The sequence below is a fragment of the Pogona vitticeps genome, chromosome 2 (assembly GCF_051106095.1).
Source record: "Pogona vitticeps strain Pit_001003342236 chromosome 2, PviZW2.1, whole genome shotgun sequence".
Taxonomy (NCBI): Eukaryota; Metazoa; Chordata; class Lepidosauria; order Squamata; family Agamidae; genus Pogona; species Pogona vitticeps.
This window is the reverse complement of record NC_135784.1, coordinates 100,363,389-100,390,678: the sequence shown is the minus strand read 5'-3', so window position 1 is coordinate 100,390,678 and position 27,290 is coordinate 100,363,389. Positions and strand designations below refer to the sequence as shown.

The following is a 27,290-nucleotide window of genomic DNA, read 5'->3' as shown; positions in this document are numbered from 1 at the left end:
CGGACAGTACCTGGGGCTCCATGGTAAGGGCCAGATCAAGATGGACCCCCAGACTGCGAACCGAATTCTTAGTGGTGAGAATCACCCTCCCCAAAAGACAGGGAGTTCCCCAAACCACTGACATCAGGGCTCCCCACCTGGAGGATCCCCGTCTTGTCCGGGTTTAACCTTAGTCCATTCAACTGCATCCATTGCAGAACGGCCTCCAGGCAGCACCTAAGGGATGGAATGACATCCACTGCAGATGGAAAAAAGGAGATGTAGAGCTGGGTGTCATCAGCATATTGATGGCACGAAGCTTCACATCCCGGATGACACCCCCCCAGCGGCCTCATATAGATGTTAAGCAGCATTGGGGAGATGATCAAACCCTGTGGGACCCCACAACTGAGGGACCATGGGGCCGATATATTCTCCCCAAGCTGAACTCTCTGAGGATGGCCCTCCAAGAAGGACCAGAGCCAAGTGAGAGCAAGGCCCCCAATCCCCAACTTGGAGAGTCTCCCCAGGAGGATACCGTGGTCAATGGTATCAAAGGTGGCTGAGATATCAAGGAGGACGAGCAAGGACATTTTGCCCCATCGGCCTCCCTAAGTAGGTCATCTAGCAGGGCGACCAACGCCATTCCCATGCCATGGTGCGGCCTGAAGCCCAACTGAAATGGATCCAGGGCATTGGTTTCATCCAAGAGAGCCTGAAGCTGGTCAGCCACCACTCTCTCAGCTACCTTGCTGCAAAAAGAAACATTGGCGAGATGAGAAACTTCTCTTCTCATATCAGAATGAATCCGCACAATTTGGGGGAAATGACTATTACTGAAGAGTCATTTCCATCACCAGAAACTCTCCGTTCATAGAAGACTTGTAGCTCGTGAAAGCAGTCAAACAGAATGGAAAAAAGAATACCAGATGCATGTTGCTTTATATCAACAAAAGCAATGTGTATGTGCTTCATGGTGCCGCCAATTGTCCTTCTGGCAACTAGCTTCTCATTTTGTGTGGGAATGTTAGTTTTGGATCTCACCTGATAACAAGATCCAGGGAGAGTCAATGCCCATCAGCTAGGGTTCCCATGGACGGCAGACATGATCTGATCTCACCTCCTTTATTGCTCAAGAAGGCATGGGCTCATCTTCTTCCTCCTCTTCTCAGAGTCTTTGATTTTGCGGCTGGGGAGCAAGATATCAACTCTGCCTGCACAGAAAATATTTTCTTGCAGCGTCCCTCATGTGGGGAATGTTATCCTTGTGCTGGTTCCTTAACAAGTCCTGCTGCCACTGCTGCCATCGTCAGACAGTGGGGCCAGTTTCTCTTCTGAGAGGTGGGCCTGCTGCCTTTGTGCATGCACCTGCCACCCAGCTGAGAGGCAGGCACATGCACCAAGGCAGAAGCTGTCTCAGGGAAGGGAAGCCAGCTTGCGTTCTCGCCACATGCACCTGCCTGTCAACTGGATGGTGGGTGCATACACAAAGGCAGCAGCTTGTGATGCTTCGTGGTTTGTGGGTAGCCAGGAACCAGGAACCACCAGTTTTCCAGTTCCTATCCATCTCTAATCATTACCCTTAGAAATATAGCTGCAGTAACCAGGTCATCAAATGTTATACCACTAGTTAATGTTTCTAGTTCTTCTGCCTCTTGAAAATGCATGGATTCAGTCTAGCAACACTGGGCAATTTGACATCTGTCTGTAAGGCTCCTCATTTTCTTTCCCAACTTGCTGAGGGATTGTAAATATAAGGCTCTTCTTAAAGGTCGCCGTGAGCCATTGTGGTTAGAGTGCTCAACTTGGAGTGAAGGCCACAGCGTGGTTTTAAACCAGTGAACATCCTGTGACCTAACCAACTTCACTGTGTTGTTTAGAGGATAAAAAGCAATGAAGGAGATGGCAAGAACATTGTACATAGCCCGGAGCAACTTGGAAGAAGCTTAACCTAGGAATGTAACTTAATTAATAATTAGTGAAATATGAGGTGATGCTCTGATTTTTTTCTCTTTTAAAAAATATAATATAAACCCTTGAGCAAATATGAGACCCTTTAATGTGCTGCATGTAAAGAAGCAGATTGTAACCCCCAGCAACCCATACTGAAATAAATCATTAAGTCTTTAAAGCAACATAGTAATTTGGCTTTTGCTTTGTTTCAGTACAACACCCTTTAATTCAATGACTTTGGACCAAGCACACCCTTTCAGCTTGACCAGAGGCTGCAAAGCAGTTAGAAGTATATTCGGTTCTTCAGAACAAAACAATAGTACAATCCACATGGACTCCCTTACGGTGCCTGTGAAGTAGGACAGTTCAGATCTGACTCACAGAGAGAGAGAGAGAGAGAGAGAGAGAGAGACAGAGACAGAGACAGAGAGACAGAGAGACAGAGAGACTCTCTCTCTCTCTCTCTCTCTCTCTCTCTCTCTCTCTTCTGGTATTCTAAGTTGTCCTTATGGTTGACCCCCTGTGCTGATTTCTTTTTGCGCATGTGGCTGTGCCTATGTGGAAATGGACTGTGCTTGAAATGTTTATTTATATTTTAATGAGATAGGTCCCCTCCTCATAAAACCTGAGATCCCCTTTTCAGATCCCCTTCTTTTCCATTTTGTGTGTATGTCTCACCAGCTTGACTTTTGGAAACTGCTATGAGGCTCATTTGATCTACTTTGTTAAACATGACCTTCTGTAAGGAAATGAAGCTTAATGAGGTCTAATAAAGCTTTTTTTTTCATGATTTAGTTATTTCATCCTACAGAAGGCTTAAGCTATTACCGAAAAAGGGAGATAATAAAGGAAGGGTGGTTTTACAAAAATAACATTTGGAAAAGGGATCCTGCCGAGAGTTCTAACTGCACTTCTGCTACCATGCAATTTGATTCAATAGCATTATTACTTCAAGGAAGAAAAACGAACTGGGAGGAGGTCCACCAAATATTAATAAAAGCAGCTGAGGCTAATTAGCCAGCCAGGAGTGGAAAGGCATTTAATGGGAAGGTGCAGATTATAATTAAGCCAGATGTTCAACATGGAGGAATTGCCAGAGAGCAAGTGTGAGCCAGAAAGGCTAAAGACACCTTGAACCATGGCCAGAAATAGAGAATATTATTTGAATTTGGGTGGATTTCCATCTGACAGCATATTTTATAGATAGAAGGTAGTCTGCTTCTCCTGCACTGGAGCAGTATACATTACAAGCCTTGGTTCTGCAACACCTACCATGAATGATTTTATGGGAACTCTCTAATAACATATATACATCCATGTTTCATCTTTTGCACTAGTTGATTTTTTTTAGTTGGGGCATATTTTCCTGCTTCAAAGCATTGCCCATATATCATCCTGGAATATCTCTCAACAGACTTGCTATCTTCAGAAAAGGTCTCTGAATTCTCAGAAGAAATGAGTTGGAATTGTGTATCCTGTTGAGCTCTACACAAATTATCTAGATCGGACCCAGAAATGTCCACTTCATCCTCTGTAGACTGAAGTGCTCCTTGGTACCGGTGTCAGAGTCCATATAAATGGTGTGTGAAAGTTCTTCTTACCAAGTCCTCATTTGTGTTGGCTGAAAGCTCAGGATTTAGAAAGAGAGAAAACTAGCATCCGAGTGTGGAGAAGGTTGTTACCGCACAAAGATCATGCCCAATACGTGCAACACTACCCCCCACCCCCAAATCACAGGAGCCAGCATTACAGGAGAAATATGGTTGCGTTGTAGTGGAGATTGGGATCATTTCATATGCAGAAAGAGAAAAACAGCACATTTAGAATTAAAATACAAAGCTGACCTTTGCAGAAATGATGGGAGAGATTCTACTGCTGAACTGCCCAGGGGATTTTGGAGGCAACCATTTTTAATTGTCTTATAGAAAAAGGGCTTTCGAAATCTTTTGGTGCCTGTTCTGCTAGTTTTTTATTTTTAAAAATGTTGTATAAAGAGCACCATACCTATAAATAACTGCTGAAACAGTTTGTGGTATGCAAGAGAAAACGAATTAACACCAGTATTGACTCCCTGATTTTTTTTCCTTTTGGGAAAGTCACATAGTTCTGACTTTTTACTTTTTTTCTAATACTCGTAAAGATACACCAAACAGGATTTTAAAAATCCTTCTGTAGAATTCTCTCTCTCTCTCTTTCTTTGCTATAAATAAAAACTCAATCTAAATCACATCACATAAATGCCAAAAGCCAGACATAACAAACACCAAAATAGTAAGTATAATTATGGTTACCTGAGAAAGGACCACATTCCTGCCACATTTCTAAACCAGAGTAGTTTCAGTCAAAACACACTTAAGGGAGACTGTCTTATGCATGCATACCTTGGAGGAAGTCACACTGAACACATTGATATTTACTTTTGAACAGACACATTAAGATTAATATCTACTCATATCTACTATCTAGATACTACTGTGATTATGGGAATTTCAGACCTTGGAAATGTTATTTTTTTGGACTCTTAGAAGCGACCAGGTTGGCTGCACATTCTCACAGCTGCAACCTAAAATTATAACTTTCTTGTGCTTTTCTAATATGCATCTGTGCTGTGCTTTTGACGTCTCTACAACAGGAACTATTTGGACCTAGTACAGCTGCCATTCCCTTCTTGTTCTCCACTGGGCATGCACGCACACAGGAGTAAGATGGCAGACTAAATTCTATAGCTGTAACAGTAAGGTGGCCATTGTTCCTTTCCCACATAGACACTTTCCTTTTTGTCAGGATATTTGTCCTCATGGATGCCAAGCTTGATTTACAAACACAACAAAAATTGTAAGGGAGCAAGGAGAAGAGAGGTTGTTTTTGTAGATCCCTATCTGGGGTTGTAGTGTGGTTGATTGGTTTCACACCAGTGGTCCATGGGAAGTTAGTAAATGCAGTGAAGATCGGTCATTCAGTTTTGCTTAATGCAATCCTAGTGCCATGCCCCTTACAAGTGTGTCCCAGTGGCTTCCTAGTAAGTTGAGGCACGGCAGACATCTGGAGAGTAAGAGTGAAACTTCACTAGACAGTTGTTAATAAAGTTTTGGCCACTTCTGCCCTAGACCATATAAGAACAAGTGACATGTAAGTGCTGACAGGTTCTGTATCCCATTACTAATTCCACAGAGTACTTAATGTTGACAAAAGGCAAGGAAATGTTTCCACTTCTTTCTTTTTTTCAGTACTGTGGCGTGCTTTTAGCACAGCTGCACGGGTTGCTCTGGCACTCTTATTAAAAAGGAACTCGATATAGCATATTTGAAAAATGATTACAGCCCAGATGATACACCATGCAAAAATTAAAAGGGGAGAGGGAGAGAGAATGAGCATAGGGAACATGAAGAGCGTTAATAAAGGGAGGACTGAGAGAAAGGAACAATACTCAAACAGCAGCAGGCAGCCAGGCTCTGTCTGTCATGGACAACCCTGGCACTCTCCTCAGCCGTAGAATTTTTGTGCGAGGGTGCTAGCTGGCAAGGTGAGCAACCTCTGGCCTCACATTGGTCTAGACAAGTGGTTCCCACCCTTGGGCAACCCAGTTGTTCTTGGACATCAACTCCCAGAAGCCTTCACCACCAGATGTGCTGGCCAGGATTTCTGGGTGCTGTCGTCCAAGAACATCTGGGGACCCAAGGTTGGGAACCACTGATCTAGAAGGCAGTTTGCCCTTCTGTTATTTCCCCCCCCCCCCGGGTTGAACCTTGAAAAATACCAGCTGACAAGAAACAGCTTCCACTATCATATAAAGCAGACTAGGAAGTTAGTTACAGAAATTACTTTGATGATAGAGACAGATGTTTTTAGCACTTCTACTTATGGTGTATTGCTCATTTTCCCCCAACTTATTGAACCTGAGCTCATTTTTAAAATATGATCTCACCTCCTAAACCTCACTGAAGCACATTCAGGCTTTTAAAAATCTCATCCCTTGTTACTCTGCACTAAAGACAACTGTCTCCTCACATGACGGGATTGACTGACATGTCAGAAAGCCTGATCCCACCATCAATAAAAACCTCGCTTGTATTGGGTTCTGCTAAAAGAAATCCAACTCCAATTTAGGTGTACACACGAGGCACATGGATGCGCAGAGTAGTATGCCGAGGGAGGGAGTTTTTCTGCTCCTCTGCCAGAGGTACATTCATTTTGAGGTGGATGTGGAATCCATTCATTGGACGTTATTCCACATGTGTGAACCCTCCTGATAGGAGCAGAAGAACCTGGATTTGGGCTAAAGTCCACATGATGGGTCAAAATCCAGAAGGAACTATCCTTCTGCTGGTTTATTCCAGCAGTGAGATCAGGCCCAGCACCAGTGAGCAAAAGGCAGAGAGACCGTTGGCTGAGGATAAAGGAAGGCCAAGGGGGTGTCAGGCATAGTGTCATCCATGGACAAAGAGGCTCTCTCCTTCAGAAATTCCCTCAACATGCAAAACCTGAGAGAAAGAAGGACGGAGAAGATGCTGCTGACATGGTCCCCTTGTGGCATGGATTTAACCTACATGAGGCATATGAAATTTCTCTTTTAAACACACACACACTTTCACTCACTTGGCTTCTGTGATATCCACACATGTTAACAGTTTGTGTGACCATATGACCGTAAGAAAGATCTGCAGCTGAGTCATCATTCGACAGTACCAGCCCATGTTTCCTTTGCCAGCTGGCTTTGCTCTCTGCCTTTCTTTCCTTTGGCCTCTGCTTTTTCTGTGTTCTGAAAGCCATTCTGTTGTCTTTGATTCTTCCAAGTCTTGTCCTGCCATTCAGCTGTTTCCTGACAGAAACTGTACAGAATGCAGATCACATCTGGATGTTCTTATTAATTAATACTTGACCTTTTCTTTACTTTGGGGGTGAGTGATATCCAGCCAATGAGCCAAATGCCATTTTTGCAGCTCCCAGGCATCTACACTCCAAAAAACATTTTTACAAAAATTGAAATAAAACTTTTTTTTCCCTCAGCACCCCACTTCACTCTGGCCAGTCCAGCCCCATATCTCCAAATTGCTTAATTTTTTAAAAAAAATTATATTTGACCACTTAAGGGTGCAAGGCAGCTTTTCCACCAAAAATACATTAAAACAAGTTAAAGTTATGTTTCATTTAACAAAAACATTGCTCAGGCATATATTTGCCGGGTAGGTGGGGGTCGTCAGCCATGGAAGGCAGCCCATCTAGGAGAAGGAAAACTCCGATTTCAAACCTCCACTGCCTTGTGGCTATATCCACTCATGGAAAAGGCCTCGGGAGTTAACCTAGAGGCAAAATCCGGAGCTGGAGTCCCGAAGGCAGCTCGTGTTGTTCTGCCAACTCCTGCGATGTTGCTGGAACCAGTTGTATTGGCTCTTGCCTTTCCATTGGACCATTTCAGCAACGTGGACAGGGGGGATCTGCTGCTTGGGTAACATTACCTTACCCGGGCTTCATGTTCTGGAGAGGACACTCCTCGATTCAGAGCATGTTACCATAGTCTCTTGAGACTGAAGGATGCCTATGATATGATGTAGTAATCATTACTGTATACAATAGAACCACGGTATATGTGGAGGTTTGGTTCCAACTTCCCCTATGGATGCCAAAAGACACAGAAGTATTGAAATCATGGTCTCTGCCTCCCTTTAGTGGCAGGTTTTGGTAACTACACCCTGAAAATACATCTAAATACACATTTCTGAATTGTTTTATGTAGTATTTTCAGGCAGTGGATAAGCGAATCAGCAGCTATTGATCCTGTTGATGTGGGGAGACTACTATACAACTGATTTAATTTTTTAAATACACTGAAAAATCCTAATTAGCCCTTTCAGCTCCACTCCTTGCAAATGTGATCTTTGGGCTGATGACAAATTTGCAAAATGGCTCTTGGCTCTGCTCATTCTGCCTGCTCCTTCCCTGCCTTAAATTGGTGCCCTGTTAATTCATTACACCCGATAACCACCCAATCGGCCTTGGACATAGGTTAAAAGATAATTTTCCAAACCAAAGTCAACCTCAACTTTCCAAATGATCCAATGCTAGTAATAGACAGTATCTTGTTATTCCCCAGTGGCCACATCAAAATCAGATTGAATGAGTGGAGTTATTGCTTTGCCAGACTCTGACACATGTCTGTGTGTTTTTTCCCCAATAGAGACTTTTAAAAATATATATTAACACTGGAAGGATTTCCTCCTCCGACTCAGAATGGGCACGAAGAAAAGGACTGAGTTTCAAACAGAATTAACTGTTAGCTCAAATTTAAGTCCTGTTTCACTCTTAATGTGAGCATCCCCGCCTGACCACCCTCTTTCACCTTTTTCCCAATTCAGGCAATGGTATGAACTGAGAGGGTATGAACGGAGAGGCTGCAGTAGTAATGGGCAAGTTTGAAGATGGGTGTCCTCTTCATATGTATGCGTTCCTGCCTGCCTGCCTGCTTACCCACATGTAAGTGTATCTTTGTAGAATTTCCATTTATACAAATAGAGGAAAGATTCCTTTCTTTGTATCTGCAGTCTCTTCTATTTACACATAGCGAATACACCACTTATACAGCATTCTCAATGGTATGCATGCAGAGCAGTCACTGACAATTAAGGCAAGCATAATTCATATAGTCTTACTCATGGGACCATAATTTTTTCTAATCAAGCAGAAAAGAAAATCCTCAGCACCTTTAAAATGTATTTTATTCCTTATTTTACCATTTCTCATAGAAAGAAATATGAAACCTGCATGCAACTTCCTAAATATTTCAAACATTTAAATAGCATATGATAATTTAGCAGTACAATACATTATACAGAAAGAGAATATAGGGGAATCTCCTGTAGTATATTTACATTTCAAAAGGTAGTTTTTGTTATTCATAATTTTAAAATACAGGAATGCACTGCTTACCATTTAAAGTATTACATTCGAAGGTATTGCTTTGTCACTACTAGAAATTTATTCATTCCCCGATCAGTTTTTTTTCAATAGGATACATTTTTTTTGAGAATCTCAAGCTACAAATCTAAACCACCCTATACAATATTCCCAAAGCTTAAAATATCTCAATATCGAAGATGCAAATTTATTAAAACCCTCAGGTGGAAAAAAGTGCTTTCTTTGTATTAAACTGCTGTAGAATTTTTTTTTCTTGTACAAAATTTTTCTGAAGGGGATAGCATATTGCATATTACATTCTCTATAGGCATGGGTGGCCTGAAGATCAAATGAGGGGCACATCACCCCAAAATTTCAAGGGGGACCCCGTACACATGATCCCAAGCCACCTGTCTATAGACATTAAAAGTTGAACAGCTTATATCTACTTTATAACGACTAATAATTTTTATTTTGAATTTTTTTTTTCAGTGTATCATTCTGCCTAGCACACCATACCTTAGTCTCCTCTCGTACCAAAAATCATGTATCCTGCTACTGGAAATCTTTATAGCTGTGTAACACATTTTCCACAATGCCAAAAATCTCATACTATTTAAACTTTTTTTTTTTTTACAAATTATGGTTCACCAAATGAGCTTATAAAGCCCAGTTTCCAGTCATAGTGATATACAAACAACTATCAAAGGAAGATTTAAACAAAACAAAACAAACAAAACAGATTTTAAATGAAGATTATATCTCATGAACTACAAAGAAGGTATGTATGAAATCTTGTGTTTCAAAGACACTTATGAAATCTGGTTGATTTTTTTTAAACAGCTATAAAATGTAAAAAGTGATCCTTGGTAAAAAGTGCTTTATAACAATATAGATTTTGTATCACGTCTTGTAAGAAGTTATCTCCTCCACTGATTTTATTTTTGTCATGTCCATCACACAGTCCTGTTTCTTTTACCAAGATGTAACCTCCTCACTCTTCATAAACTCTGGGAAGATAAAAATAAACAAACATGTTTTGAATCAAACGGACTGTAAAAACACAAACTCCACTAAATGTCAAAGCACTGGTAAGTAGCATCTTCAAGGCAATAGCCTTAGCAAAAGTTTGAATTCTATGATCTTTCCCCTAGTGTTAAGCAGATCATGGAAAAGTTGTCATCAGTTTTTTCAGGCAAACCCTTTGAGTCAACAACAGATTGGTGCCTATTCAAATCAGCATAGTTTTCCAGAGTCTCTTAAAAACATATGGTTATAAGAACAGCCATTCTGGTGTCATCAAGAATCCTTTTGCCCACAGTTGCCAACTGGATGCTTCTGAAAGGGTTCAGAGACCTTTGCCTTCTTCTACTGTTGCTGTCCAGCCAGTGGCAGTTAAGCCATCATATGAAGCATCATGAAACTGTCTAATCTTATAGGAAATAATTCTAAACTTGTTTTATTTACGTTGTAAGCTGCAAGAGGAGCTCTTTAAGACCTCACGTTGAGCTGTGCTTGACCTGGCTAAGAAATGAACATAGAAGAACTGGATTTCCATCCTTCTTACTTTCCAGCAAGCACAGACTGCAGAAAACTGCTGGATAGCTCAGTGGTTTGGGTATCTGACTATAGAGTCAAAGTTTGGGAGTTCAATTCCCCACTGGGCCTCCTTGACAGGGGGTGGACTCAGTTATCCATAGGGTCCCATCCAGTTCTGCAGTCCTAAGATGATGATGATGTCTGAGAACCTAGAGTACACAGATCCAGCAGACAGTTTTGGCTTTTTTTTGGTAAAGTCCTTGAAACTATGTCTTCAGCTGCCATATGTTTTGTTTAGCAGTCCTGCTCTCAGAGACATGTCCTGCATGTTGTCATAGGTTTGCTGTCTGAAAACTGATTTAGTTTGTAAATGGATAAAAACATACAAACAAATAACTCCAGGTATTGCATTTATGCAAAAAAAAAAACAGTGAAAACAATACAGCCATAACTGGGATCCGCCTTATTCCTGGCAAGGAGACAGATTTTACGGCATTTATCCTGAAATCCTCTTAATGCCTAATTTAAAAACTGATCTGTGAGCTCTGTCTAGTGTCTCCTGGCAAAATCCCCATTGACCTCTACCTAGGGCTACAGGGTTGATTCTGCGGCTTGCCTGTGTTCATTGTTTTGCCTGTCCCTTAAATGTCTTTACTAGGACAGCTTGCACGTAATCAGGCTCTTTGATCCTGCTTCTGTTATTCCACCCCAAGGCAGGTGCTCTGAAGTTCAATGAACCCTGATGCTGAAAGGAAAACAACTGTTTACATAAGCCTCTATTCATCCATGCTGTACAGACAAGGAAGGGTGTTCCTGTGATCAATATATTCTGCCTTTGAGCCTGAGAAACAAGGTTTAACTTTGCTTCTTTGGGGAGCATTAATGTTGTTCTCAACCCAAATCCCCCCCCCCCGCACTAGCAAAGCTAGGCTCAGAAAGTAATTATTCTGCCCACTGAACATTGGAAATTGTGGCATTGCAATAAAATGGCTGGTCCACTACATTAGGCATGTGATATGCCACAACATTTCACGGGTTTTATTCAAGAGGTTATCTGTTCTCTCCAGCACCAGAATGCAATCGAGTAAACCATTTTTTCCTTATACAAAAATCCTTCAGAGGTTGGGCAGAAGCCATACAGTCTGTTCTTAGAGCACATTGTTTCATTCAGATTTCACCTGGGCTCTACATCATTACAACATTCCAAACACAGGTCAAAGTACTAAGGATTCATTTTTGGTGCTACGGCACAGGCTTGGAACCTGAGGAACAAATAATGTTAAAAGACTTCAAGCCAACGTAACAAAGAGCCTTCCAGACCCAAAGCCCTTGTACTTCTAGGAATGGGTCAGATTTTCTAGAACAGGAATGACGAACTTGTCCCCACCCGCAAGCCTGGTCAAGGCCAACATTTCCTCTGGGTTAATCTGCACAGGATATAGAATGCCAATGGGTAAGGCCGAAGGCAGCAGTGGGTAGCAGCAGAACCTCAAGTGGGTAGGGCCCGTTTCCTTTCTCCTTTTCTGCCACACACCCCTCTCTGTCTCTCCCTGCCATTACGGTCTTTTCTCTCAATCCCTGTTCAGAGGGATGTTGCAAAGAAGGGCAGATTGCTTTTGTCAGAGACCTAAACTGAAGCCTTGCAGAAGTCTGCATGGGATTTGGCTGGGAGGACTATAGGGTGCCTCTTTGGTTTCTAAGAAAACCAGAGCTTGCTTGCTTGCTTGCTTGCTTGCTTGCTTGCTTGCTTGCTTGCTTGCTTGCTTCCTTCCTTCCTTCCTTCCTTGCTTCCTTCCTTCCTATAGCAAATGCTGGAAAACAAGAACCTCATTTTCTCTTCCAGTCAATCCTGTGTCTTTAGAAATAGGCATGGTTTATAACATATACTTCTGAAATTCATTTAGAAGTTTTCAGTATATATAAGGAGACTTTAGATTCCATTATTTCCACTCAACCTTATAAAGAGAGAATGGTGACTATTTTAAGCATCCCTGTGCAGTTAAAGAAGAAAAAAATGAGTCTTCAGATTCTGGGACACACAGAGACTTCTTTACTTAATGCCAATGCCAGGGGAGGCAGTTAATTGTTTCAGGTCAGGTATGGCACTATTGTTGTGTGTGGAGTTTAGTTTGGTTGATTTTGTTTTTGTTTTTGTTTTCTTTCTAAATCACAATGACTAGTGAGAGAAAGAGAGAAAATGGACATTATAAATCCAAGGAGCTGGAGAAATAGAGAAACCGAGAGGGGAGCTATTATTACTAGCCATCGCAGCTGGAGGTACAATGTGTGGCATCTGGACATCTGTTTAGGCTGGTTTCCATCTGACATGCCTTGCCTTTTGTCTCCCTAAGATAGATCCTTAGCATTATTGAAACATAAGCTTCTGAGTATGTCATTTCCGTTGTTATAAAGGGTCGCCTTTCAACAGTAAACAAGGGAAAATGAGGTTACATAATAGTTGGCATTTAGCGGTATAAACTATTTTCTCTCCAGCTCCCAAAGAACTGCCGCAAGAACGCTGGCAGATAATCAGGCGAAACTGTCAGCGTGGCGTAGGGATGAGAAACAAAATAAGGCTCATTAGGAAATACGTCCTACTGAATTGTGCGGAACATATTTCTGAGTAAACAGCTTCAGTTTGGGAACAGGCTATATTCCTGCCCCAGAATTTGGGTTGGTTCATCCGAAGATCTTAGAAATTGCCTTGGTACTTCTTGATGGCCTTGATATGGTTCTTGATATTTGTTTTAATTTTAATTGTGTTGTTGTTTTGCATTCCACTCTTCCATCATGCAAGGAATTCAAGACACCACATATGGGAGTTACCCCAGTTTACAGTCACAAACCTGTGATATAGAGTAAATGGAAAGAGTATGCCAGCCTCAGGATTACCGAATAGGTTTTTTTTTTTTTTTTTGCAGCTAAACCTGGATCCAGGTCATCCCCGTCACATTGAAGCTCCAACCACTGCCCTAAGTTCTTTCTCAGAAGAATTAGAATCACCAGATGCAAGAAAAGACAGAGCTTCTGCATTTGCTGAACTTCCCTATTGTTTAGTGTCTTGCAAAGGTACAGGAACCCTGTCATCTTTTGCATCTGGCCCTCTTATTCAGGAGCTAGAGTGCTATTACATCAAACCATTATAGCAGTTTGGTGTGATTTGTAATTTGGTGAAATAAGTAGACTTCTCTGGTGGAGTGTTCTGAAATACTCCCCTGAACTACAACATATAGTTTTAGGTATCTCATCAAATGGTTAATCCTGGAATCCCTATGGATATAGCCATCTCAGTTAAAGTGGTATTAAAACAGTAATAATATGTACCATAGATACTGTACTAAATTTTTCTAAGGACTAGTCAAATGTCACTATCTGCATGTTTGCAGTACAGCTCGAGAGAGTAAGTTAAAGTTACCCATTTGATGATAGAACTACCTAGAACCGTAACTCTAAGAACTTTAATTAAAGACAGTCAAGACTTTGGGGAACAGGTAAAGAAAATTTCCATTCAGGAGTTGTGTTCAGTTCACCATTATCACTTACCTTTTCACATAAAACGGTTGTTGCATTTATTTGTTTGCTACATACAAAATTTATCCTGTTATGAAACACAGAGCATAACTAACATAGATCTTTTGCACACACTGTTCAGTCTCTGGCTTGCAGTTGCACAAGCCAGAGATGGCTCTCTCTGGGACAACATGGCTTCCACTTGCACAATGGGGTAGTGAGTAGCACCTTGCACAGATAGCAGCAAAGAAGGACCACATGTGCAGTGAACTCTTGCATACAGAAAAAAAAAACAAGCAAGACACAGGCCTTATTTTCTTAAAGTTGCCTGGATTTATGCTTAACCCATTGACTCCAAATATATCCATGGACATAAACAGAACAAGATATGCTCAAGGACAGAACAATTCTGTTCAAGTCCATGGGTGTTTATTGGAGTCAATACACTGGAAAAATATACTGGTCCATGAACTCTCAACTGAAATGTTAGAATGCTTAAAATTCCAGAATGTAACTTGACAGCAAAATATTTTCCCCTTCAACTTACAAGGAACTCACTCTTTACAAAGCCAGGAGTCCATATCTCATGGCAATTACTGGTCAAGCAGTCAAGGAAGCAACTTCTCTGAAATGAACATGTGAGCTACTGGAATGTAATGGACAGAGTGTCAGACTAAGCCTTTAGAGACCTGCGTTTGAATCCCCACTGGGCCATAGACACTAACAGAGAAGGGACTTGACGGCACGCAACGATAACACTTAACAAAATGCCTCCTGCCCTGCAGTGGCCATGATTAATACACACCTCTCCTTCTCTTTCCATATTGTGTACCATTTAAGTAACCTTTTTGTACTCGGGAGTTTGGGATGCAAGCAGTATTGATGGCCACCTCGGAACCGCGATTTCATGGTGACTCTGAAACGAAAGACAAATTGTCAGTACAGAAAGGAGACGGTTTAAACTTTTAACAACCAAGAATTTATATGTGCGCACACACACACTGGTGTGATTCATGAGAAAGAAAAATTACAGCCGGGGTTGGGTAATATCTTTATTGGATGACTAAAATATCATTTGAATATGTAAGCTTTCAAGTTTTCTAGGACTTTCCATCAGGCTGGGCACTGTAGAGCCTAAAAGCTTAGCACCCAAGAGTCTATGAGCCATTGCAAAAAACACAAACAAAAAGGGAAAAAATGGCATCTTCTTTGATAATCCACTGTTATATGCAACCCAATAGAGTATTATGTTTATTTATTTATTGTATCTATATTCTTCCTTCCCTGTAACAAGCTCAGGCTAGTGTACATGTTCTTCTCCTCCCCACTTGATTCTCACCACTCTGTGAGGCAGGTCAGGGTGAAGGAAACCGGTCCACCACCATCCAATCAGCTTCATGACCCCGTGGGGATTGGAATCCATGACTTCACCAACCCTCTGACTACTGCAGCATGCCAGCTCTGTTTACTGGTTGCCGTTTTAACTTCTGTGACGCCAAGGGGCAGGATGTGATGACACGGCATGTTTCTGAACAATCTTACTGAGAAGGTCCCCTTGTTGAATGGCTGTCCCCTCACTTGAGCAGCCATCTAACTCTGTCGCCTCAGTTGCTACAAGTGATAAGTGTCCTGTCATGGAAGAATCTGCTGCAAGTCTCTGCCTTCCTTCCTGCTTGTGTGCTCAGCCTCTCACCAGATCTTCCCTTCAGCCCCTGCTTTCTTGCCTTCCGATGAGGCAGCATCACCACCACAGGCTTATACCAAGCCAGACAAATTACACCAACCTTCTCCTCCTTAAATCCCTTATCTGGGATAGAATGTGCAACATCTGGATGGCAGAGCAATACACAGTCCTATACACAGTCCCTGTGAACTACAGCCATTTGCTTACAGAGCAGAAAGTTCCAGTAGGTGTAGTTAAGTTACTTTGAGGCCTGTTTCACTGCAGAAGTTTTATTGCAGAAAAACAACTTTGTATTACCAAAAATTAATTGCGGCCAAAATGAAGGAACCCATGTCAAATTGAATATTTTTATAACACCATGATTTCTTCATGAAACCTTCTTGCAAAATATTGTAATATTTATTTATTAGCTCTTAAAATGGTTGGAGGAGATCATTAGGAAAGGCCGCCACATACTTGAGTTCAAACAGCATCTCACTATGTATCAAAATTAATTGTCCACAATATAAATAAGTAACTAAATTGAAGAAACATTAACAGGTCAATTCAATACGAGTCTACTCAGAAGTAAAGCCTACCGAAGTGATAACAGATACAGACAGTTCACATCCTCAAGGGCTGACTGTGTGTCAGAGTCATAGCAGGAGCATCCCTCACTTCTGGGAGTGCAAGAAAACAGCTTGCTTTGTTTTGTGATTGGTCTTTGGGATTTAACCAAGTGTCAGGGCAGAAATGGGCAGCACAGCACATGAAAGGCCCTGCACAGAAGGCCTGCAATTAAGGCTGAAAACAGGTTGGTGTTAGGAGACATGATTGAGGTAATCTTTGGTGTTTGAAAAAAAAATCAGTCTTTTTTTCAAAAAATCCCATGCTTAAGTCCTAACCACCAATCACAAAACAAAGCAAGCTATTTATGAGCTTGCATAAGTGTCTCTTGTGGAGACACTCACACATGAAGTGCCCACAAGAAGCTTCTGCCTCTAATTACAGGCTGTCTATGATGTTTGTTCCTGCCTTTAAACACGAAAAGAGCCTCAGCTACAGCTCCCCACCACCTAATGACAGGCTATCCACAGCATTTTTGTTCTCCCTTCAGATAAGTGAATGCAGGATTGCAGCTTCAAGTTGCACTCCTATACAAATTCATCTGAGAATGGCTGAAAAAAGCTTCTTCTTCTTCTTTTAAGTGCAAGACTACGCTGCAGTGCATTTAAAGACAAAGAGGGATTGCTGAGAAGTGCTGGAAAGCAGACAAATAGCAATTTTTACAGATGAGAAGACATAAATGTGTACATCAGGTCATGATTCCTGTGGAAGGCCTCAATCATGTATTTTGCTGATGGTTTTCACAGGGAATGAATTTTTTTCCCCTAATGGGCCTTTCATTTACATTTGTACCTCACAGTGTTTATGCCTTTGCCTTCCACTGCTGAATCTGGCTGAGCTTCCAAAGGTCTGAACCACACGTCTCTCTCATACCCATCCTAAGAAAAAAAAGCATGCTATTGTGTTCCTGACTGCCTTTCAACATCCGGCTTCTGTTGGCATCTTGTTTGTGAGAGCATATTGCTGTTTGGTTTTCCCATCAGGCAGGCAAACTTCGAGGCCCAGACTGAAGTCCTTGGCAGCAGCCGAGCGCTTGGGCAGGAAAGCCTCACGCGGCTTTTGTTATGCTGATCCACGTTTCTGAACTCTTTGTCAGCTTTTGGGTCCCTAAAGTAATGGAGACATAACTGTGTATGCAAGTTGACTGGGAAATGGCTACCTCCGTACCTTATGGGGGGGGGTTTGCTGATTTGTAAGGACCTGTCAGGAAAAGAGGTCACTGGCACACTGGTGAGCAGGGAGGGAGGCTGGGATGCCCGTTTCCTGATATTCACACAGAAGCTTTGGCTCTTTTTTTTTTTTCCCCCGAGGAGAGAGGCAGCGAGAAGGGAGGGGTGGCCTCTTTGCTTGGCCACAGACCTCACATTCTGCACTTTAATTTGAACCCACGGCAGCTGGTCCCTTTCCTGCCCGGACTGGCCAAGCCACCACTGGCCCCGAATCTCACATCAAGCTCTCGGGGAGCCCCTCTCCACCATGCCAATGAAATACTGGCTTGAGACACTTCTCACTTCTTAGAATGTCTGAAGGCAGCTTTCTCACTGTGAGTGCTTTAGTCTCTTGATTGTACATCCTCGGGGCTCTTCAGCGCTCGGACTGAGTGGGTGACAACTCACTGTAGTTCTGAAATCCAGCTTCAGTGGCCCAGCCCTCGCCCACCTGCCTGCTGGCCATGAGCCTCCCATGCATCTCTCAAGTGCTGTCCTGCCTCTTTGAGTGTTATGGCAATGCCTATGCAGGCACCACTGCCTTTCCGTGTGATATACACAGGGGGTGATCAGGTGCCAATTGCGGAACACCTCATTGCATGAAATGCTATGCCTGGAGTTTGTATACACCAGGAATGCCAGATCCTGGATACAAGTAATGGAAGTGAAAGAGAAGGCTGGGTTTCGTTGGGCTTTGGTCCATTCTATATTTAGTTTGCAAATTCTTGGAGCACATTCCTCCCAGGGAAAGCTGTTTGGCCATCTCACCAATTTCATGTCTCCTTTATGCAAAAAGATCTACTGCTGTAGTTCAGAAGGCATTTCCTAACCACTGAGCCATCTATTTTATTGAATGCTGCCGTTATTGCTGCTGTCATAGTAATTTTCATTTATGCTGTTGTTGGATCAGATGATTGTTGGGTTTTGTGCTACTACATTTTACAGCATTTTATGGTTGTTGTGTGATTCTAGTCACCTCCAATTACCATTTTTAGCAGATAATATGTTTTTATATCTTTCAAAATTGTGAACCCCATCGGCATTCACCTTTTACTTCTGGCAGCACTAAGAGTCCAACTTTACCTAACTAGAGCAAGCCTATGTCTAGAAATGTATACTAAGAAGTAGATGAGACTTGGCTAGCAAGACTGGGAGGAAAATACAGGGATCTAGAGCATAACAGAATAAAAGTCTGAATCGGGAAAGTTTACAAATATTTGATTTTTAAATCTTATATGTTTAATTGTTTTGTAAATATGATACTTATATAGTGTTTTTTTTTTAAAAAAAAATGTGTTGTGAGCCGCCTTGCATCACCTATGGGGACAAAGGAAACATATAAATAATTCAAATAAATTTCCATAGCCCTGAGATTCTTAAACCATGATGATGTCTTGCAGAGAAGCACTATCATGTTTCTGTTTTTTAATTATGGGTTTGTTTCAAACTCCATTCTAGTTATCAATCCCAATGGAGACTGCAGCCAAGAAATCAAAATGAGACTCAGACTTAAAAGGGTAGCTATGAGGGAACTTAAAAATATCTTCAAATATATGGATATGTTACTGATGCTTTCTGGGAGAGGGACCGGCCATCATCATCCTAAACTTATTCAGCTGATGGGATTATGTGCCCAGCCGCGTATGTGGCCTTGGGCAAGCTGCACAGTCCCAGACCTCCACCAGAGGGAGAGGAAATCATGTTTGAGAACTTTACACACAGAAAACCGTGGAAGGATGTTGGATAGTTGGAATCAACTTGAAGGCACACAATCCTTTATTGGATCAAATCAAGCCTAAGTCTTACTGGAAGCAAAATTTGCTAAACTGAGGCTATCCTATTTGGGGCGTATTGTGAGAAGACAAGACTCACTGAAAAAGTCAATAATGCTAGTGAAGATTGAGGCCAACAGGAAAAGAGGAAGATCTAATGTGAGATGGATTGACTCACGAAAAGGAAGCTACGCCTTTAGCTTGCAAGCCTTGGGAAGGGCTAATAAAGAACAAGACTTTTGGGGGAGGAGGTGTCACTCATTCATAGGGTTGCATAAAGTGAAAGCAATGCATTATGCCTGCTTCTGCTGCCCTTCCTGATCCCCAGCACATGGAAGTGCAGATGTGTGTTCTTTAAGTGCACACTGCCAAAAGGAAATCATAACACTGGAAGTGCCCAACAAAAGTGAGATCTCCTATTTTGTAGGGTTTTAATCAATGCAAAGAGCTGTTGCTATGCTTTATTAACTCAAACTGAAGTGAATGATAAGCTGCGATAACCACATTGAAATAAATCTATTAGTTTTCAATGTGCCGCAAGAGTCTTCTTTCCTTTCCCTCTCCTTTATTTTAGTTATACTAACACAAATTAACACAGCTACTTTACAAAAATGTGCCCAAAGCAAAATAAACAAAATAAATATATGAGCTTTGAATCATGGCAAATTGCACTTGTGCCAATTCTAAAATTTAAAGTAAAACGCAGGGCAAAGATAATTGAAACATTGAGTTATGGAATGAAATGGAATGGAGCAACCCTGTCTGTTCAAAACCGTCCCCACCCTGCTGAAAACAAGTGATAAACTAAGAACTTCACTTAATTTTAATGGCAAAACTATGCAGAAACAGGAAGCCAAACATTGCCAGAGAAGTAAAGTATAGGGAAAACCCCCTTATTCCTAAATTATTTGAGTATAATAACTCACAAATTGAAATGTTCAAATTATCACCTTCTATAAAATTACTGAGAGCCAATGTGGTGTAGTGAGTAGAGATAGGCACGAATCAGAAAAATGGTGATTCATTTTGATTCGTGATTCATCAAGGTAGACAAATCCCAAATTATGAATTTTCTCATGATGAACTGATTTGTCAATTAGTTTTTTATTCTAAAATGTCCCCACCTGCACCTGAAGACAGCAAATTTGCAGGGAAGGATCCCCTGACTCTCCTCTACAAGCCCTGCAAGTTTAATGGAGTTTGGGTTTTCAACATCAAATTTATACACCCACAAATTGGGTCCCCCCAGAAAAGTGCCCTTTAGCACTTGGCTTGGTTGAAACCCAAACTTCACCAAACGTGGCAGGATTATAGAGGAAAGTCAATGGAAGCTTCTTCACGTAAAAATCATTGATTTGCAATTTGTAGGGGACATTGATTTGTATGAATATGAATCAACAAATTGGTTATTATTTGAACAAATATGGTGATTTTTTAAAAAATTTGTGCCCATCTCTAGTAGTGAGCTCAAATCCCTGCTTAGTCATGGAAACTTAGGGGGAATACAATGGTGAGCCACTCCTTCAGCACCTCATATACTTTGAAAACCATATTAGAGTCACTATATGTTGGAAACTTGACAGCACAAAACACAGTTGCTGTGTAGCCAGAGGTTGAGAATTTGATTCCCTACTATGCGTCCTTGACAGGGGACGGACTTGATGATGTAAGAGTCCCTTCCAACTCTGCAGTTCTAAGCTGATGATGATGAAGACTGTAGCCTCATAAAGTAGGATTTTCGAAGTACATGAGTTACCATTGCCACCCCCAGTGAATTTCCATGGGTAAGCAGGAATTTGAACCCACATCTACTACACCAGAATCAGATTCTGTGACATAGCCACGGCATACCATTGCCCCTATCTAAACCTCTGTAGGTAATTGTGATAGAGGCTTGAAGGCTTATTACAACTGTGCCCCACAGGGGGAAGAAACAGAATGCTTATTAGCCTACTGTGAAGAATTCCTATAACACTTGGCAGAAGTTGACACTGTCCTGTGGGTGTGACCTTCACCTGAGCTTGTTCTGTGCTAATTGTTTGCAAAGCCTGGGGATTTGGACAGAATTCCTGGAAAAATGACAGCAACTACATGTATACTGGATCCTGGCTTATAAGAAAAGCTGGAAGGGGTTTACCAAATGGTTAAGGGGAGTGATGACTGCCATGACTTCCAATCAGCCTAAAATAGGAAGTGATAAGACCATTGTTGAAATAGCCCCTCATTGTAGAAAAAGCCCTCTGTAGTGAATTGTTACTGGCTACTCTCCAATATACCATTCTTGGGCAAGTTTCTGGAGCTCATGGTAACTTCTCAGCTCCAGGAGCTCATAGTTTGAACAAACTGAAATAGATCTTGACAGTCTAGTTCCAGGTTCCATGGGACAGCAACAACTTCAGTTGCCTCAATAGAAGTTCCACACCAAGAACTAGACAAAGGAATGCATCTGTTTTTTGTTCTGCTGAACCTCTCGCTGGTTTTCAATACCATGCACAATGATAACCTTCTGGACCTGAAGGTGTCTCATCCTTCCTCAAGAGTCAGCTCAGGAGATGGTACTAGGACACTCTTATTTGATGTCCTGACTGTTGGCCTCTGGGGTCCCTCAAGATTCTGTCCTGTCCCCCATGCTATTTAACACCCACACAAAGCCGTTGGAAGAGACTGCCCAGAATCTGAAGGTCTGATATAGCTGGGTAGCACCCAACTATATTTATCATTTCCATCCAGTTCTGAAGAAGCTTTTTCAGTTCTTAACTGTGTCCGGTGTCAGTAATGGACTGCATGAGGAAAAACAAACTGAAGCTTAATCCAGACAAAACAGAGGTACTTCTGGTCAGCTGAGAAGCCTGTTAAGGAACAGGAACCAAGCCTATACTGGATAGGGCTATACTTGCAAACTCCATCTTATACAGTAGCTTAGGTGTGGGTCCTGGATTCATCTCTGAGCCTAGATATCCAACTTTCAGCAATGGTCAGCAGTGTATTTGCAAAGTTACAACTAACATGCCAGATGCACCCGTTCTGGAGACATCTGAAGTAATCATGGTGACACATATTTTAGGTACTTCCCATTTTGATTACTGTACTATGCTGTGGGTATCCTATGGGGTACAGTGGACAGAGTAATGGACTAGGATCCAGGGGACCTGAATTTGCTTCCCCAACTCTGCCATGGAAACTCACTGGAGAGCTAGAAGTGATAAAACCGCTCCTTAAATACATCACTTACTTTGAAAACCCTATGAAATTTGCTATAAGCCAATTCCGACTTGATGGCACATAACATTGTACTATACATTGGGTTGCCCTTGAAAACTGTTTGGAAACTTCAGCAAGTCCAGGATGCTAGAATTAGACTCCTCCAGAGCTTATTACAGGGAGAAAAGAACCTTTTTTTAATAACAGCTTCCCTAGACCAGTCCATCTCTAGGCACAATTCAAAAGTTCTAAATGACCTGGATTCAAGTTGTCTGAAGGACTGCATCTCTCCCTACAAACATCTCTGCGTGTGAAGATCTTTAGAGAAGTCCCTCCATCCTCCAGACACACTTGTGTGGACATGAGGGAGGACCTTCTTGGTGGTGGCTTCCAGGCCATGAAACTCTTTCCCACATGAGACCAGGCTGGCTCCTTCCCTGTTGTTCTTCCACCAGCAGACAGAGACCTTTCTTTTTAGGCAGCATTTCACTAAGCAACTCTGTGCTAGGAAGGAGTTTCAATGGGGGAGTCATTTTTTTAAAAAAAAAATCTTTTGAAGTGTGCTTTTAAATGGTTTTTATTTTATTATATATATGCAGTATGTTTATTTGTTTCAAAAATCATACTTTATTGTATTTTCAGGTGTTTCAATTAAAAATGCTTTATAAGTTGCCTCGTTGGGAGAAAGGAAGGATACTAAACAAGTAAGGAAACAGTGGATTTATATTTGCTGTCCATAAAGTGAGAGGACTCGGGAACTGTGTTGAGATGTTTCTCCCCCCTCCACACACGCCCCAGTTGTGTTGGGTCATTTTGAATCAAAAGGTGTGTACCCTGGGCTAGCATACCTGTAGCTACATTCTTTAGAGGTTAACAATTTTTGGGAACCTCTGAGTAGACCACACAGAGACCGGCATCATCTATGCAACAACAAACTTGTGAGAGTGCTTGGAAATGGCCATCTCTAGTTTGTCCTGCTCTAAGTTACCATTTGGAAGGGAACTGGCTTCTTCAGTATAGCAATACTACTGCTGAAAGAGCTTTGGTGCCTAAGGAAGACGGTTGTGTTTCGAGGTTCTGCTGGCAGATCTAAGGCACAGCCGTAATGAGGAGGAACCATACCATTCTCTCTCTTTCTAGGCAGAGAGCAAGTTAGTTACATTGGTTACGTAACTGGTTCCGAAGCCAGCATCCTCTGGAGGAGTTGGAATTCTAATTGTTTTCTTTTATATGGTTTGCTTGGCACATTTCTCACAAATGACATGGCAGTGTGAATAAATAGTTTAATTTTTTTTAAAATGGCATGCCTAACAATGAGGTGAAATGATCTCATTCAAAATCTTGCAAGTTAAAGCACGTCTCCGAAGGGATAGATGTACTGTTTATGTTGAGACTAAGTTGGTTGATTTATTAAGACCAGTTACTCTGCGTAGCTAAGAGAAGCTTCTTATGCACAGGCTTAATATTTATGTGGAAAAAAGAACGTTTAATGGGATTACTCCAAAGAGTATTCCAGCATTATACGCAATTAAATTTTCTTGAATATCATCCTCCACATAATTAAATTGCTCAAATACAGTGAAAAACAATGAAGTTAAAGTACTTTTGTTTTATTAGTCTTTTACAGCAGATACCTGAGCTATCTGCTTCCCTAGAAATAGTAGCTGGCTCATGAAATCACATATATGAGCACACAGGAAAAAAAGAGAGAGAGAGAGATGCAAACTTATGCTATTCATGTTTATTGACATTAAATCTTATATTCTTTTCTCACAGTACATATCAAGCATATTTGGCTGCAATGCCATTCAAATGAGAGTACACCCCACAGAAATGAGACCTATTCTGAATAAACAGCTAAATGATTTTGTTCTAACTATACCAGAGACAAACAGAACATTTTTAGAATAGTTAACAATTGTTTTGTTTTTCAGGTTTTAGCATACCATGCTAAAAGTTTTCTTTTTTATCTCTGAAGTTTGCAGGAAAATCCAGACTCCTATACATATAGATAAAAAAGCAGGACTTACATGATCATTCTTTCCTTGCAATAGGGATATTTTGGCCTCTCTTCAAGTTTTTGTATATCAGAAAATCTTATCTTGGGACCCTTTCGTAAGCATCTGCATTTTGATCCTACAAGAAAATGTATTGATCTGTTTGTGTATAGAAGTCACCACACAGCATATACTCTTAACGTTATTATCCCAACTCCCTGTACATAGATTTTCTTATATTATGCTCACTCTTTTTAGCATGCTCAGAAGCTGTTTTAATATACATACAAGCAGTCAGTCTATCTAGAGTTTAATTTTTAAAAAGCAATAACTTTTAAGTAAACTCACTGTATTTCCAAAAAATGTACAGTATGTTGAAAAAACAAGAACAAAACCTGAACAAAGTTTTTCATTCAATAAGCTGGGATCTTGGATACGCTTAGGTGTTTTAAATTTCTTGGGATTCAGACGGATTCATTTCTGGCATGTCTACTCAGATGTACGACTTATTAAAAGGACTAACTTTAAAGTACTTTTGTACAGGATGGTAGCTTTTCAGTTTTGAAACCATGTTGCAATCCTGTCCATTAAAAATGCACCTGCTGTGATCAGCCTTACCGAGAGATAAGAAGTAAAAAAATAAAATAAAATGAAATGATACCATAAAGTTGGTAGGTTATAACTTCTGTTTGCTCATTCCTTTTTTGTCACAGATTTAAAGATAATGTCAATCATTCTTTAGCTTTCATTCTTCCACAAACTATAGCAAAATAGCACTGAGCTCAGCAAACTCGAAATCTTCAAATTATGATGCAATAAATTCATGAAACCATGGAACTGAAACTTTGGAGGCTGCCAAATCTGACGGCGGCAGTGCCAGTTTGAAATCAGTTGACTTTCTCCACCGAGCCATCAAGTGCCTGAAATTATCATTTCGTAAGAAGCTCAGACCAGATTAAAAAAACTAGGGAAATCCATCCCATAATATTCCTTTTGGCTCAGAAAATTAACATGTTGAGTGCAGAGAGAAGCTGGCCTTTTTTTTAAAAAGCTTTGTCAAATTTACAGACCCACATTTCAACGTGAGACTTGTCTTTTATTATTTTCACGGTACCCTGGCTCAATATTTCTAATAAAAGAAACAATCATAACTGAACTCTAATAATAAACTAACTAGTTCCGTGAACAGTAAAGGTGAAACAAGAGAAGGGGGAAAGGAAGGAAGGAGAGAGAGAGAGAGAGAGAGAGATGAAATGGGTTGTTAAAGAATAACCTGTAACTTACCTTCTACACTTGTAAAGCAGATTACAATGAACAGTAAAAGGAATATTGCTGTCAAGAGCTTCATGATGAGGAGACCTCAAAGATGTAACTTGGATTATCTCCTTCCTCTTCTTGCCCCTGTTCTTGGATGGGATGCAGCAGTCAGAGTGAGACTTGAGTGTTGCTGCCAGCCAGGCTGTGGATTTTTAAGGTGCCTTAACTCTAATCTGCTCTCTTGGTTACTCTTAGTGGTGCTGCTTCTCCTGCTACAGCAGCAGCCCTCTCAGGTCTCCCTGCTGCTCTCTGTCTCAGCACCGCAGCTTCCCTCCTCTTTTAAAACAGCTCCTGCTGCCCATTCCTCAAGCTCATTAATATGCAGAGAGACTAAATTACTTTCAGCAATTTCGCAGTCTCCCCCCCCCCAAAAAGGGGAGGGACTTAGAGAGAGCAGAAAATAGCTGATTCTACCAAAGGCTGCAGAGTCTGGGTTTTCAAAAAGAGAGAGGGTGGCACTCATTGTAGAAAAGGCGAAGGTAAGAAGAGCTAGATAGGTGAGAGCTTTCATTCTCCCTAAGCCTCCCCCCCCCCGCAAGACCCAATATTGGAAGGGCAGGGCCACACTCCACCCAGGTCTTGCAAAAACATTATACTTGGTTATGTGGCACGGATGTACTGGTAGAATGGTGTTTTTGGTTGCGTACGTCCCATGTGGCTTTTGCCCCCCCCCCAATTTGGAGATGAAAGAAGTGACCAGAACATCCCTATAGAATTGTTAGCTCACTGCAATACATTATGATGACCTAATCATCTCACATGTTGCGATGCAATGATGTCAACTGATGGTGAACAACCCTCGAGGCCGTGGCATCGGATGAGCTGGCCTTTGGCAGATCGTCAACATTTTGAAGAATGGCTCCCTTTCCCACAAGATTGGCTGCACTTGCTAGGCCTGGTGGGAGTTGCAGTCTAGCAATCTTGGGAGATCCGTGGTTTAGCCACCACTCTCTTATAGGACTTCACTCTTAGTCAGAGTCCATAGACTATAAAGGCAGTTCCTTATTTCAAAAAAGCCTTGAGCCTGTGACTATTAGGGATAGACTTCAACAGTATAAGCTGGACAAACTAGGGTGTGATTCAAGAGACTTAACCATTTCCTTTGCAACTAGTTGTGAATTTAGCATTTGTGTCTATAATTTGAATTTTGTTTCCTTGGAACCTGGGTTTTGATCATGGCCTGGGGTCCTTTTTTGTTACCTCTTTTATCTGGTGGTGATTATTAGTTTTGCTCCTGCTAAATATTTTCTTGAACCAGTAATTATAGCCAATAGCATATAATGCTCAGAAAAGTGGTTTTTTGTTTGTTTGTTTGTTTTTATTTTGGATCACTGCTCCCAGCATCTCCCAATCAGTATTCTCAGGGCCGGGCTGACTAAAGGATCAAGAGTCATACTAGTTGGGGGATTCTGGGACTTAGAGTCTTTAGAAAGTAGCTTTTGCAGCTTCTGGGTTTATATGGAAAATCAGGGCGGTTGTTCTTTGACATGGCACATGCTTGCAAGCAAAAGTCCCCATGTTTAATTGCTGGCAGCTCTAGCTACGGCTGGAGAAAGTTCTCTGCTTTAGATTCTTACAAGCCATCAATCCTCTGAGTCTCCCACGGGGATCGGTGGTCTGACGTGATACAAAT

General features: G+C 41.4%; 1 protein-coding gene across 1 annotated transcript; it reads right to left on the bottom strand.

Annotated features, from left to right (window-relative positions):
* Positions 1-8,627: 8,627 nt before the first annotated feature.
* CXCL14 (C-X-C motif chemokine ligand 14) lies at positions 8,628-26,203 on the bottom strand. The gene is made up of 4 exons (XM_020782772.3): positions 25,625-26,203; positions 24,374-24,479; positions 14,678-14,788; positions 8,628-9,833 (listed from the first exon to the last, which is right to left on the bottom strand). Exons 1-4 carry the CDS (start codon positions 25,686-25,688, stop codon positions 9,818-9,820), a joined length of 297 nt encoding a protein of 98 aa, XP_020638431.1. The 5' UTR covers positions 25,689-26,203; the 3' UTR covers positions 8,628-9,817.
* Between the last annotated feature and the right edge of the window lie 1,087 nt (positions 26,204-27,290).

Coding starts and splice junctions, on each gene's coding strand:
- CXCL14 (XM_020782772.3), bottom strand. CDS start 25,688: ATGAAGCTCTTGACAGCAATATTCCTTTTACTGTTCATTGTAATCTGC. Junction 24,480..25,624: donor CTGCTTTACAAGTGTAGAAG/GTAAGTTACAGG, acceptor ATTTTCTTGTAG/GATCAAAATGCAGATGCTTA. Junction 14,789..24,373: donor TGCAAGGAAAGAATGATCAT/GTAAGTCCTGCT, acceptor CTTTCGTTTCAG/AGTCACCATGAAATCGCGGT.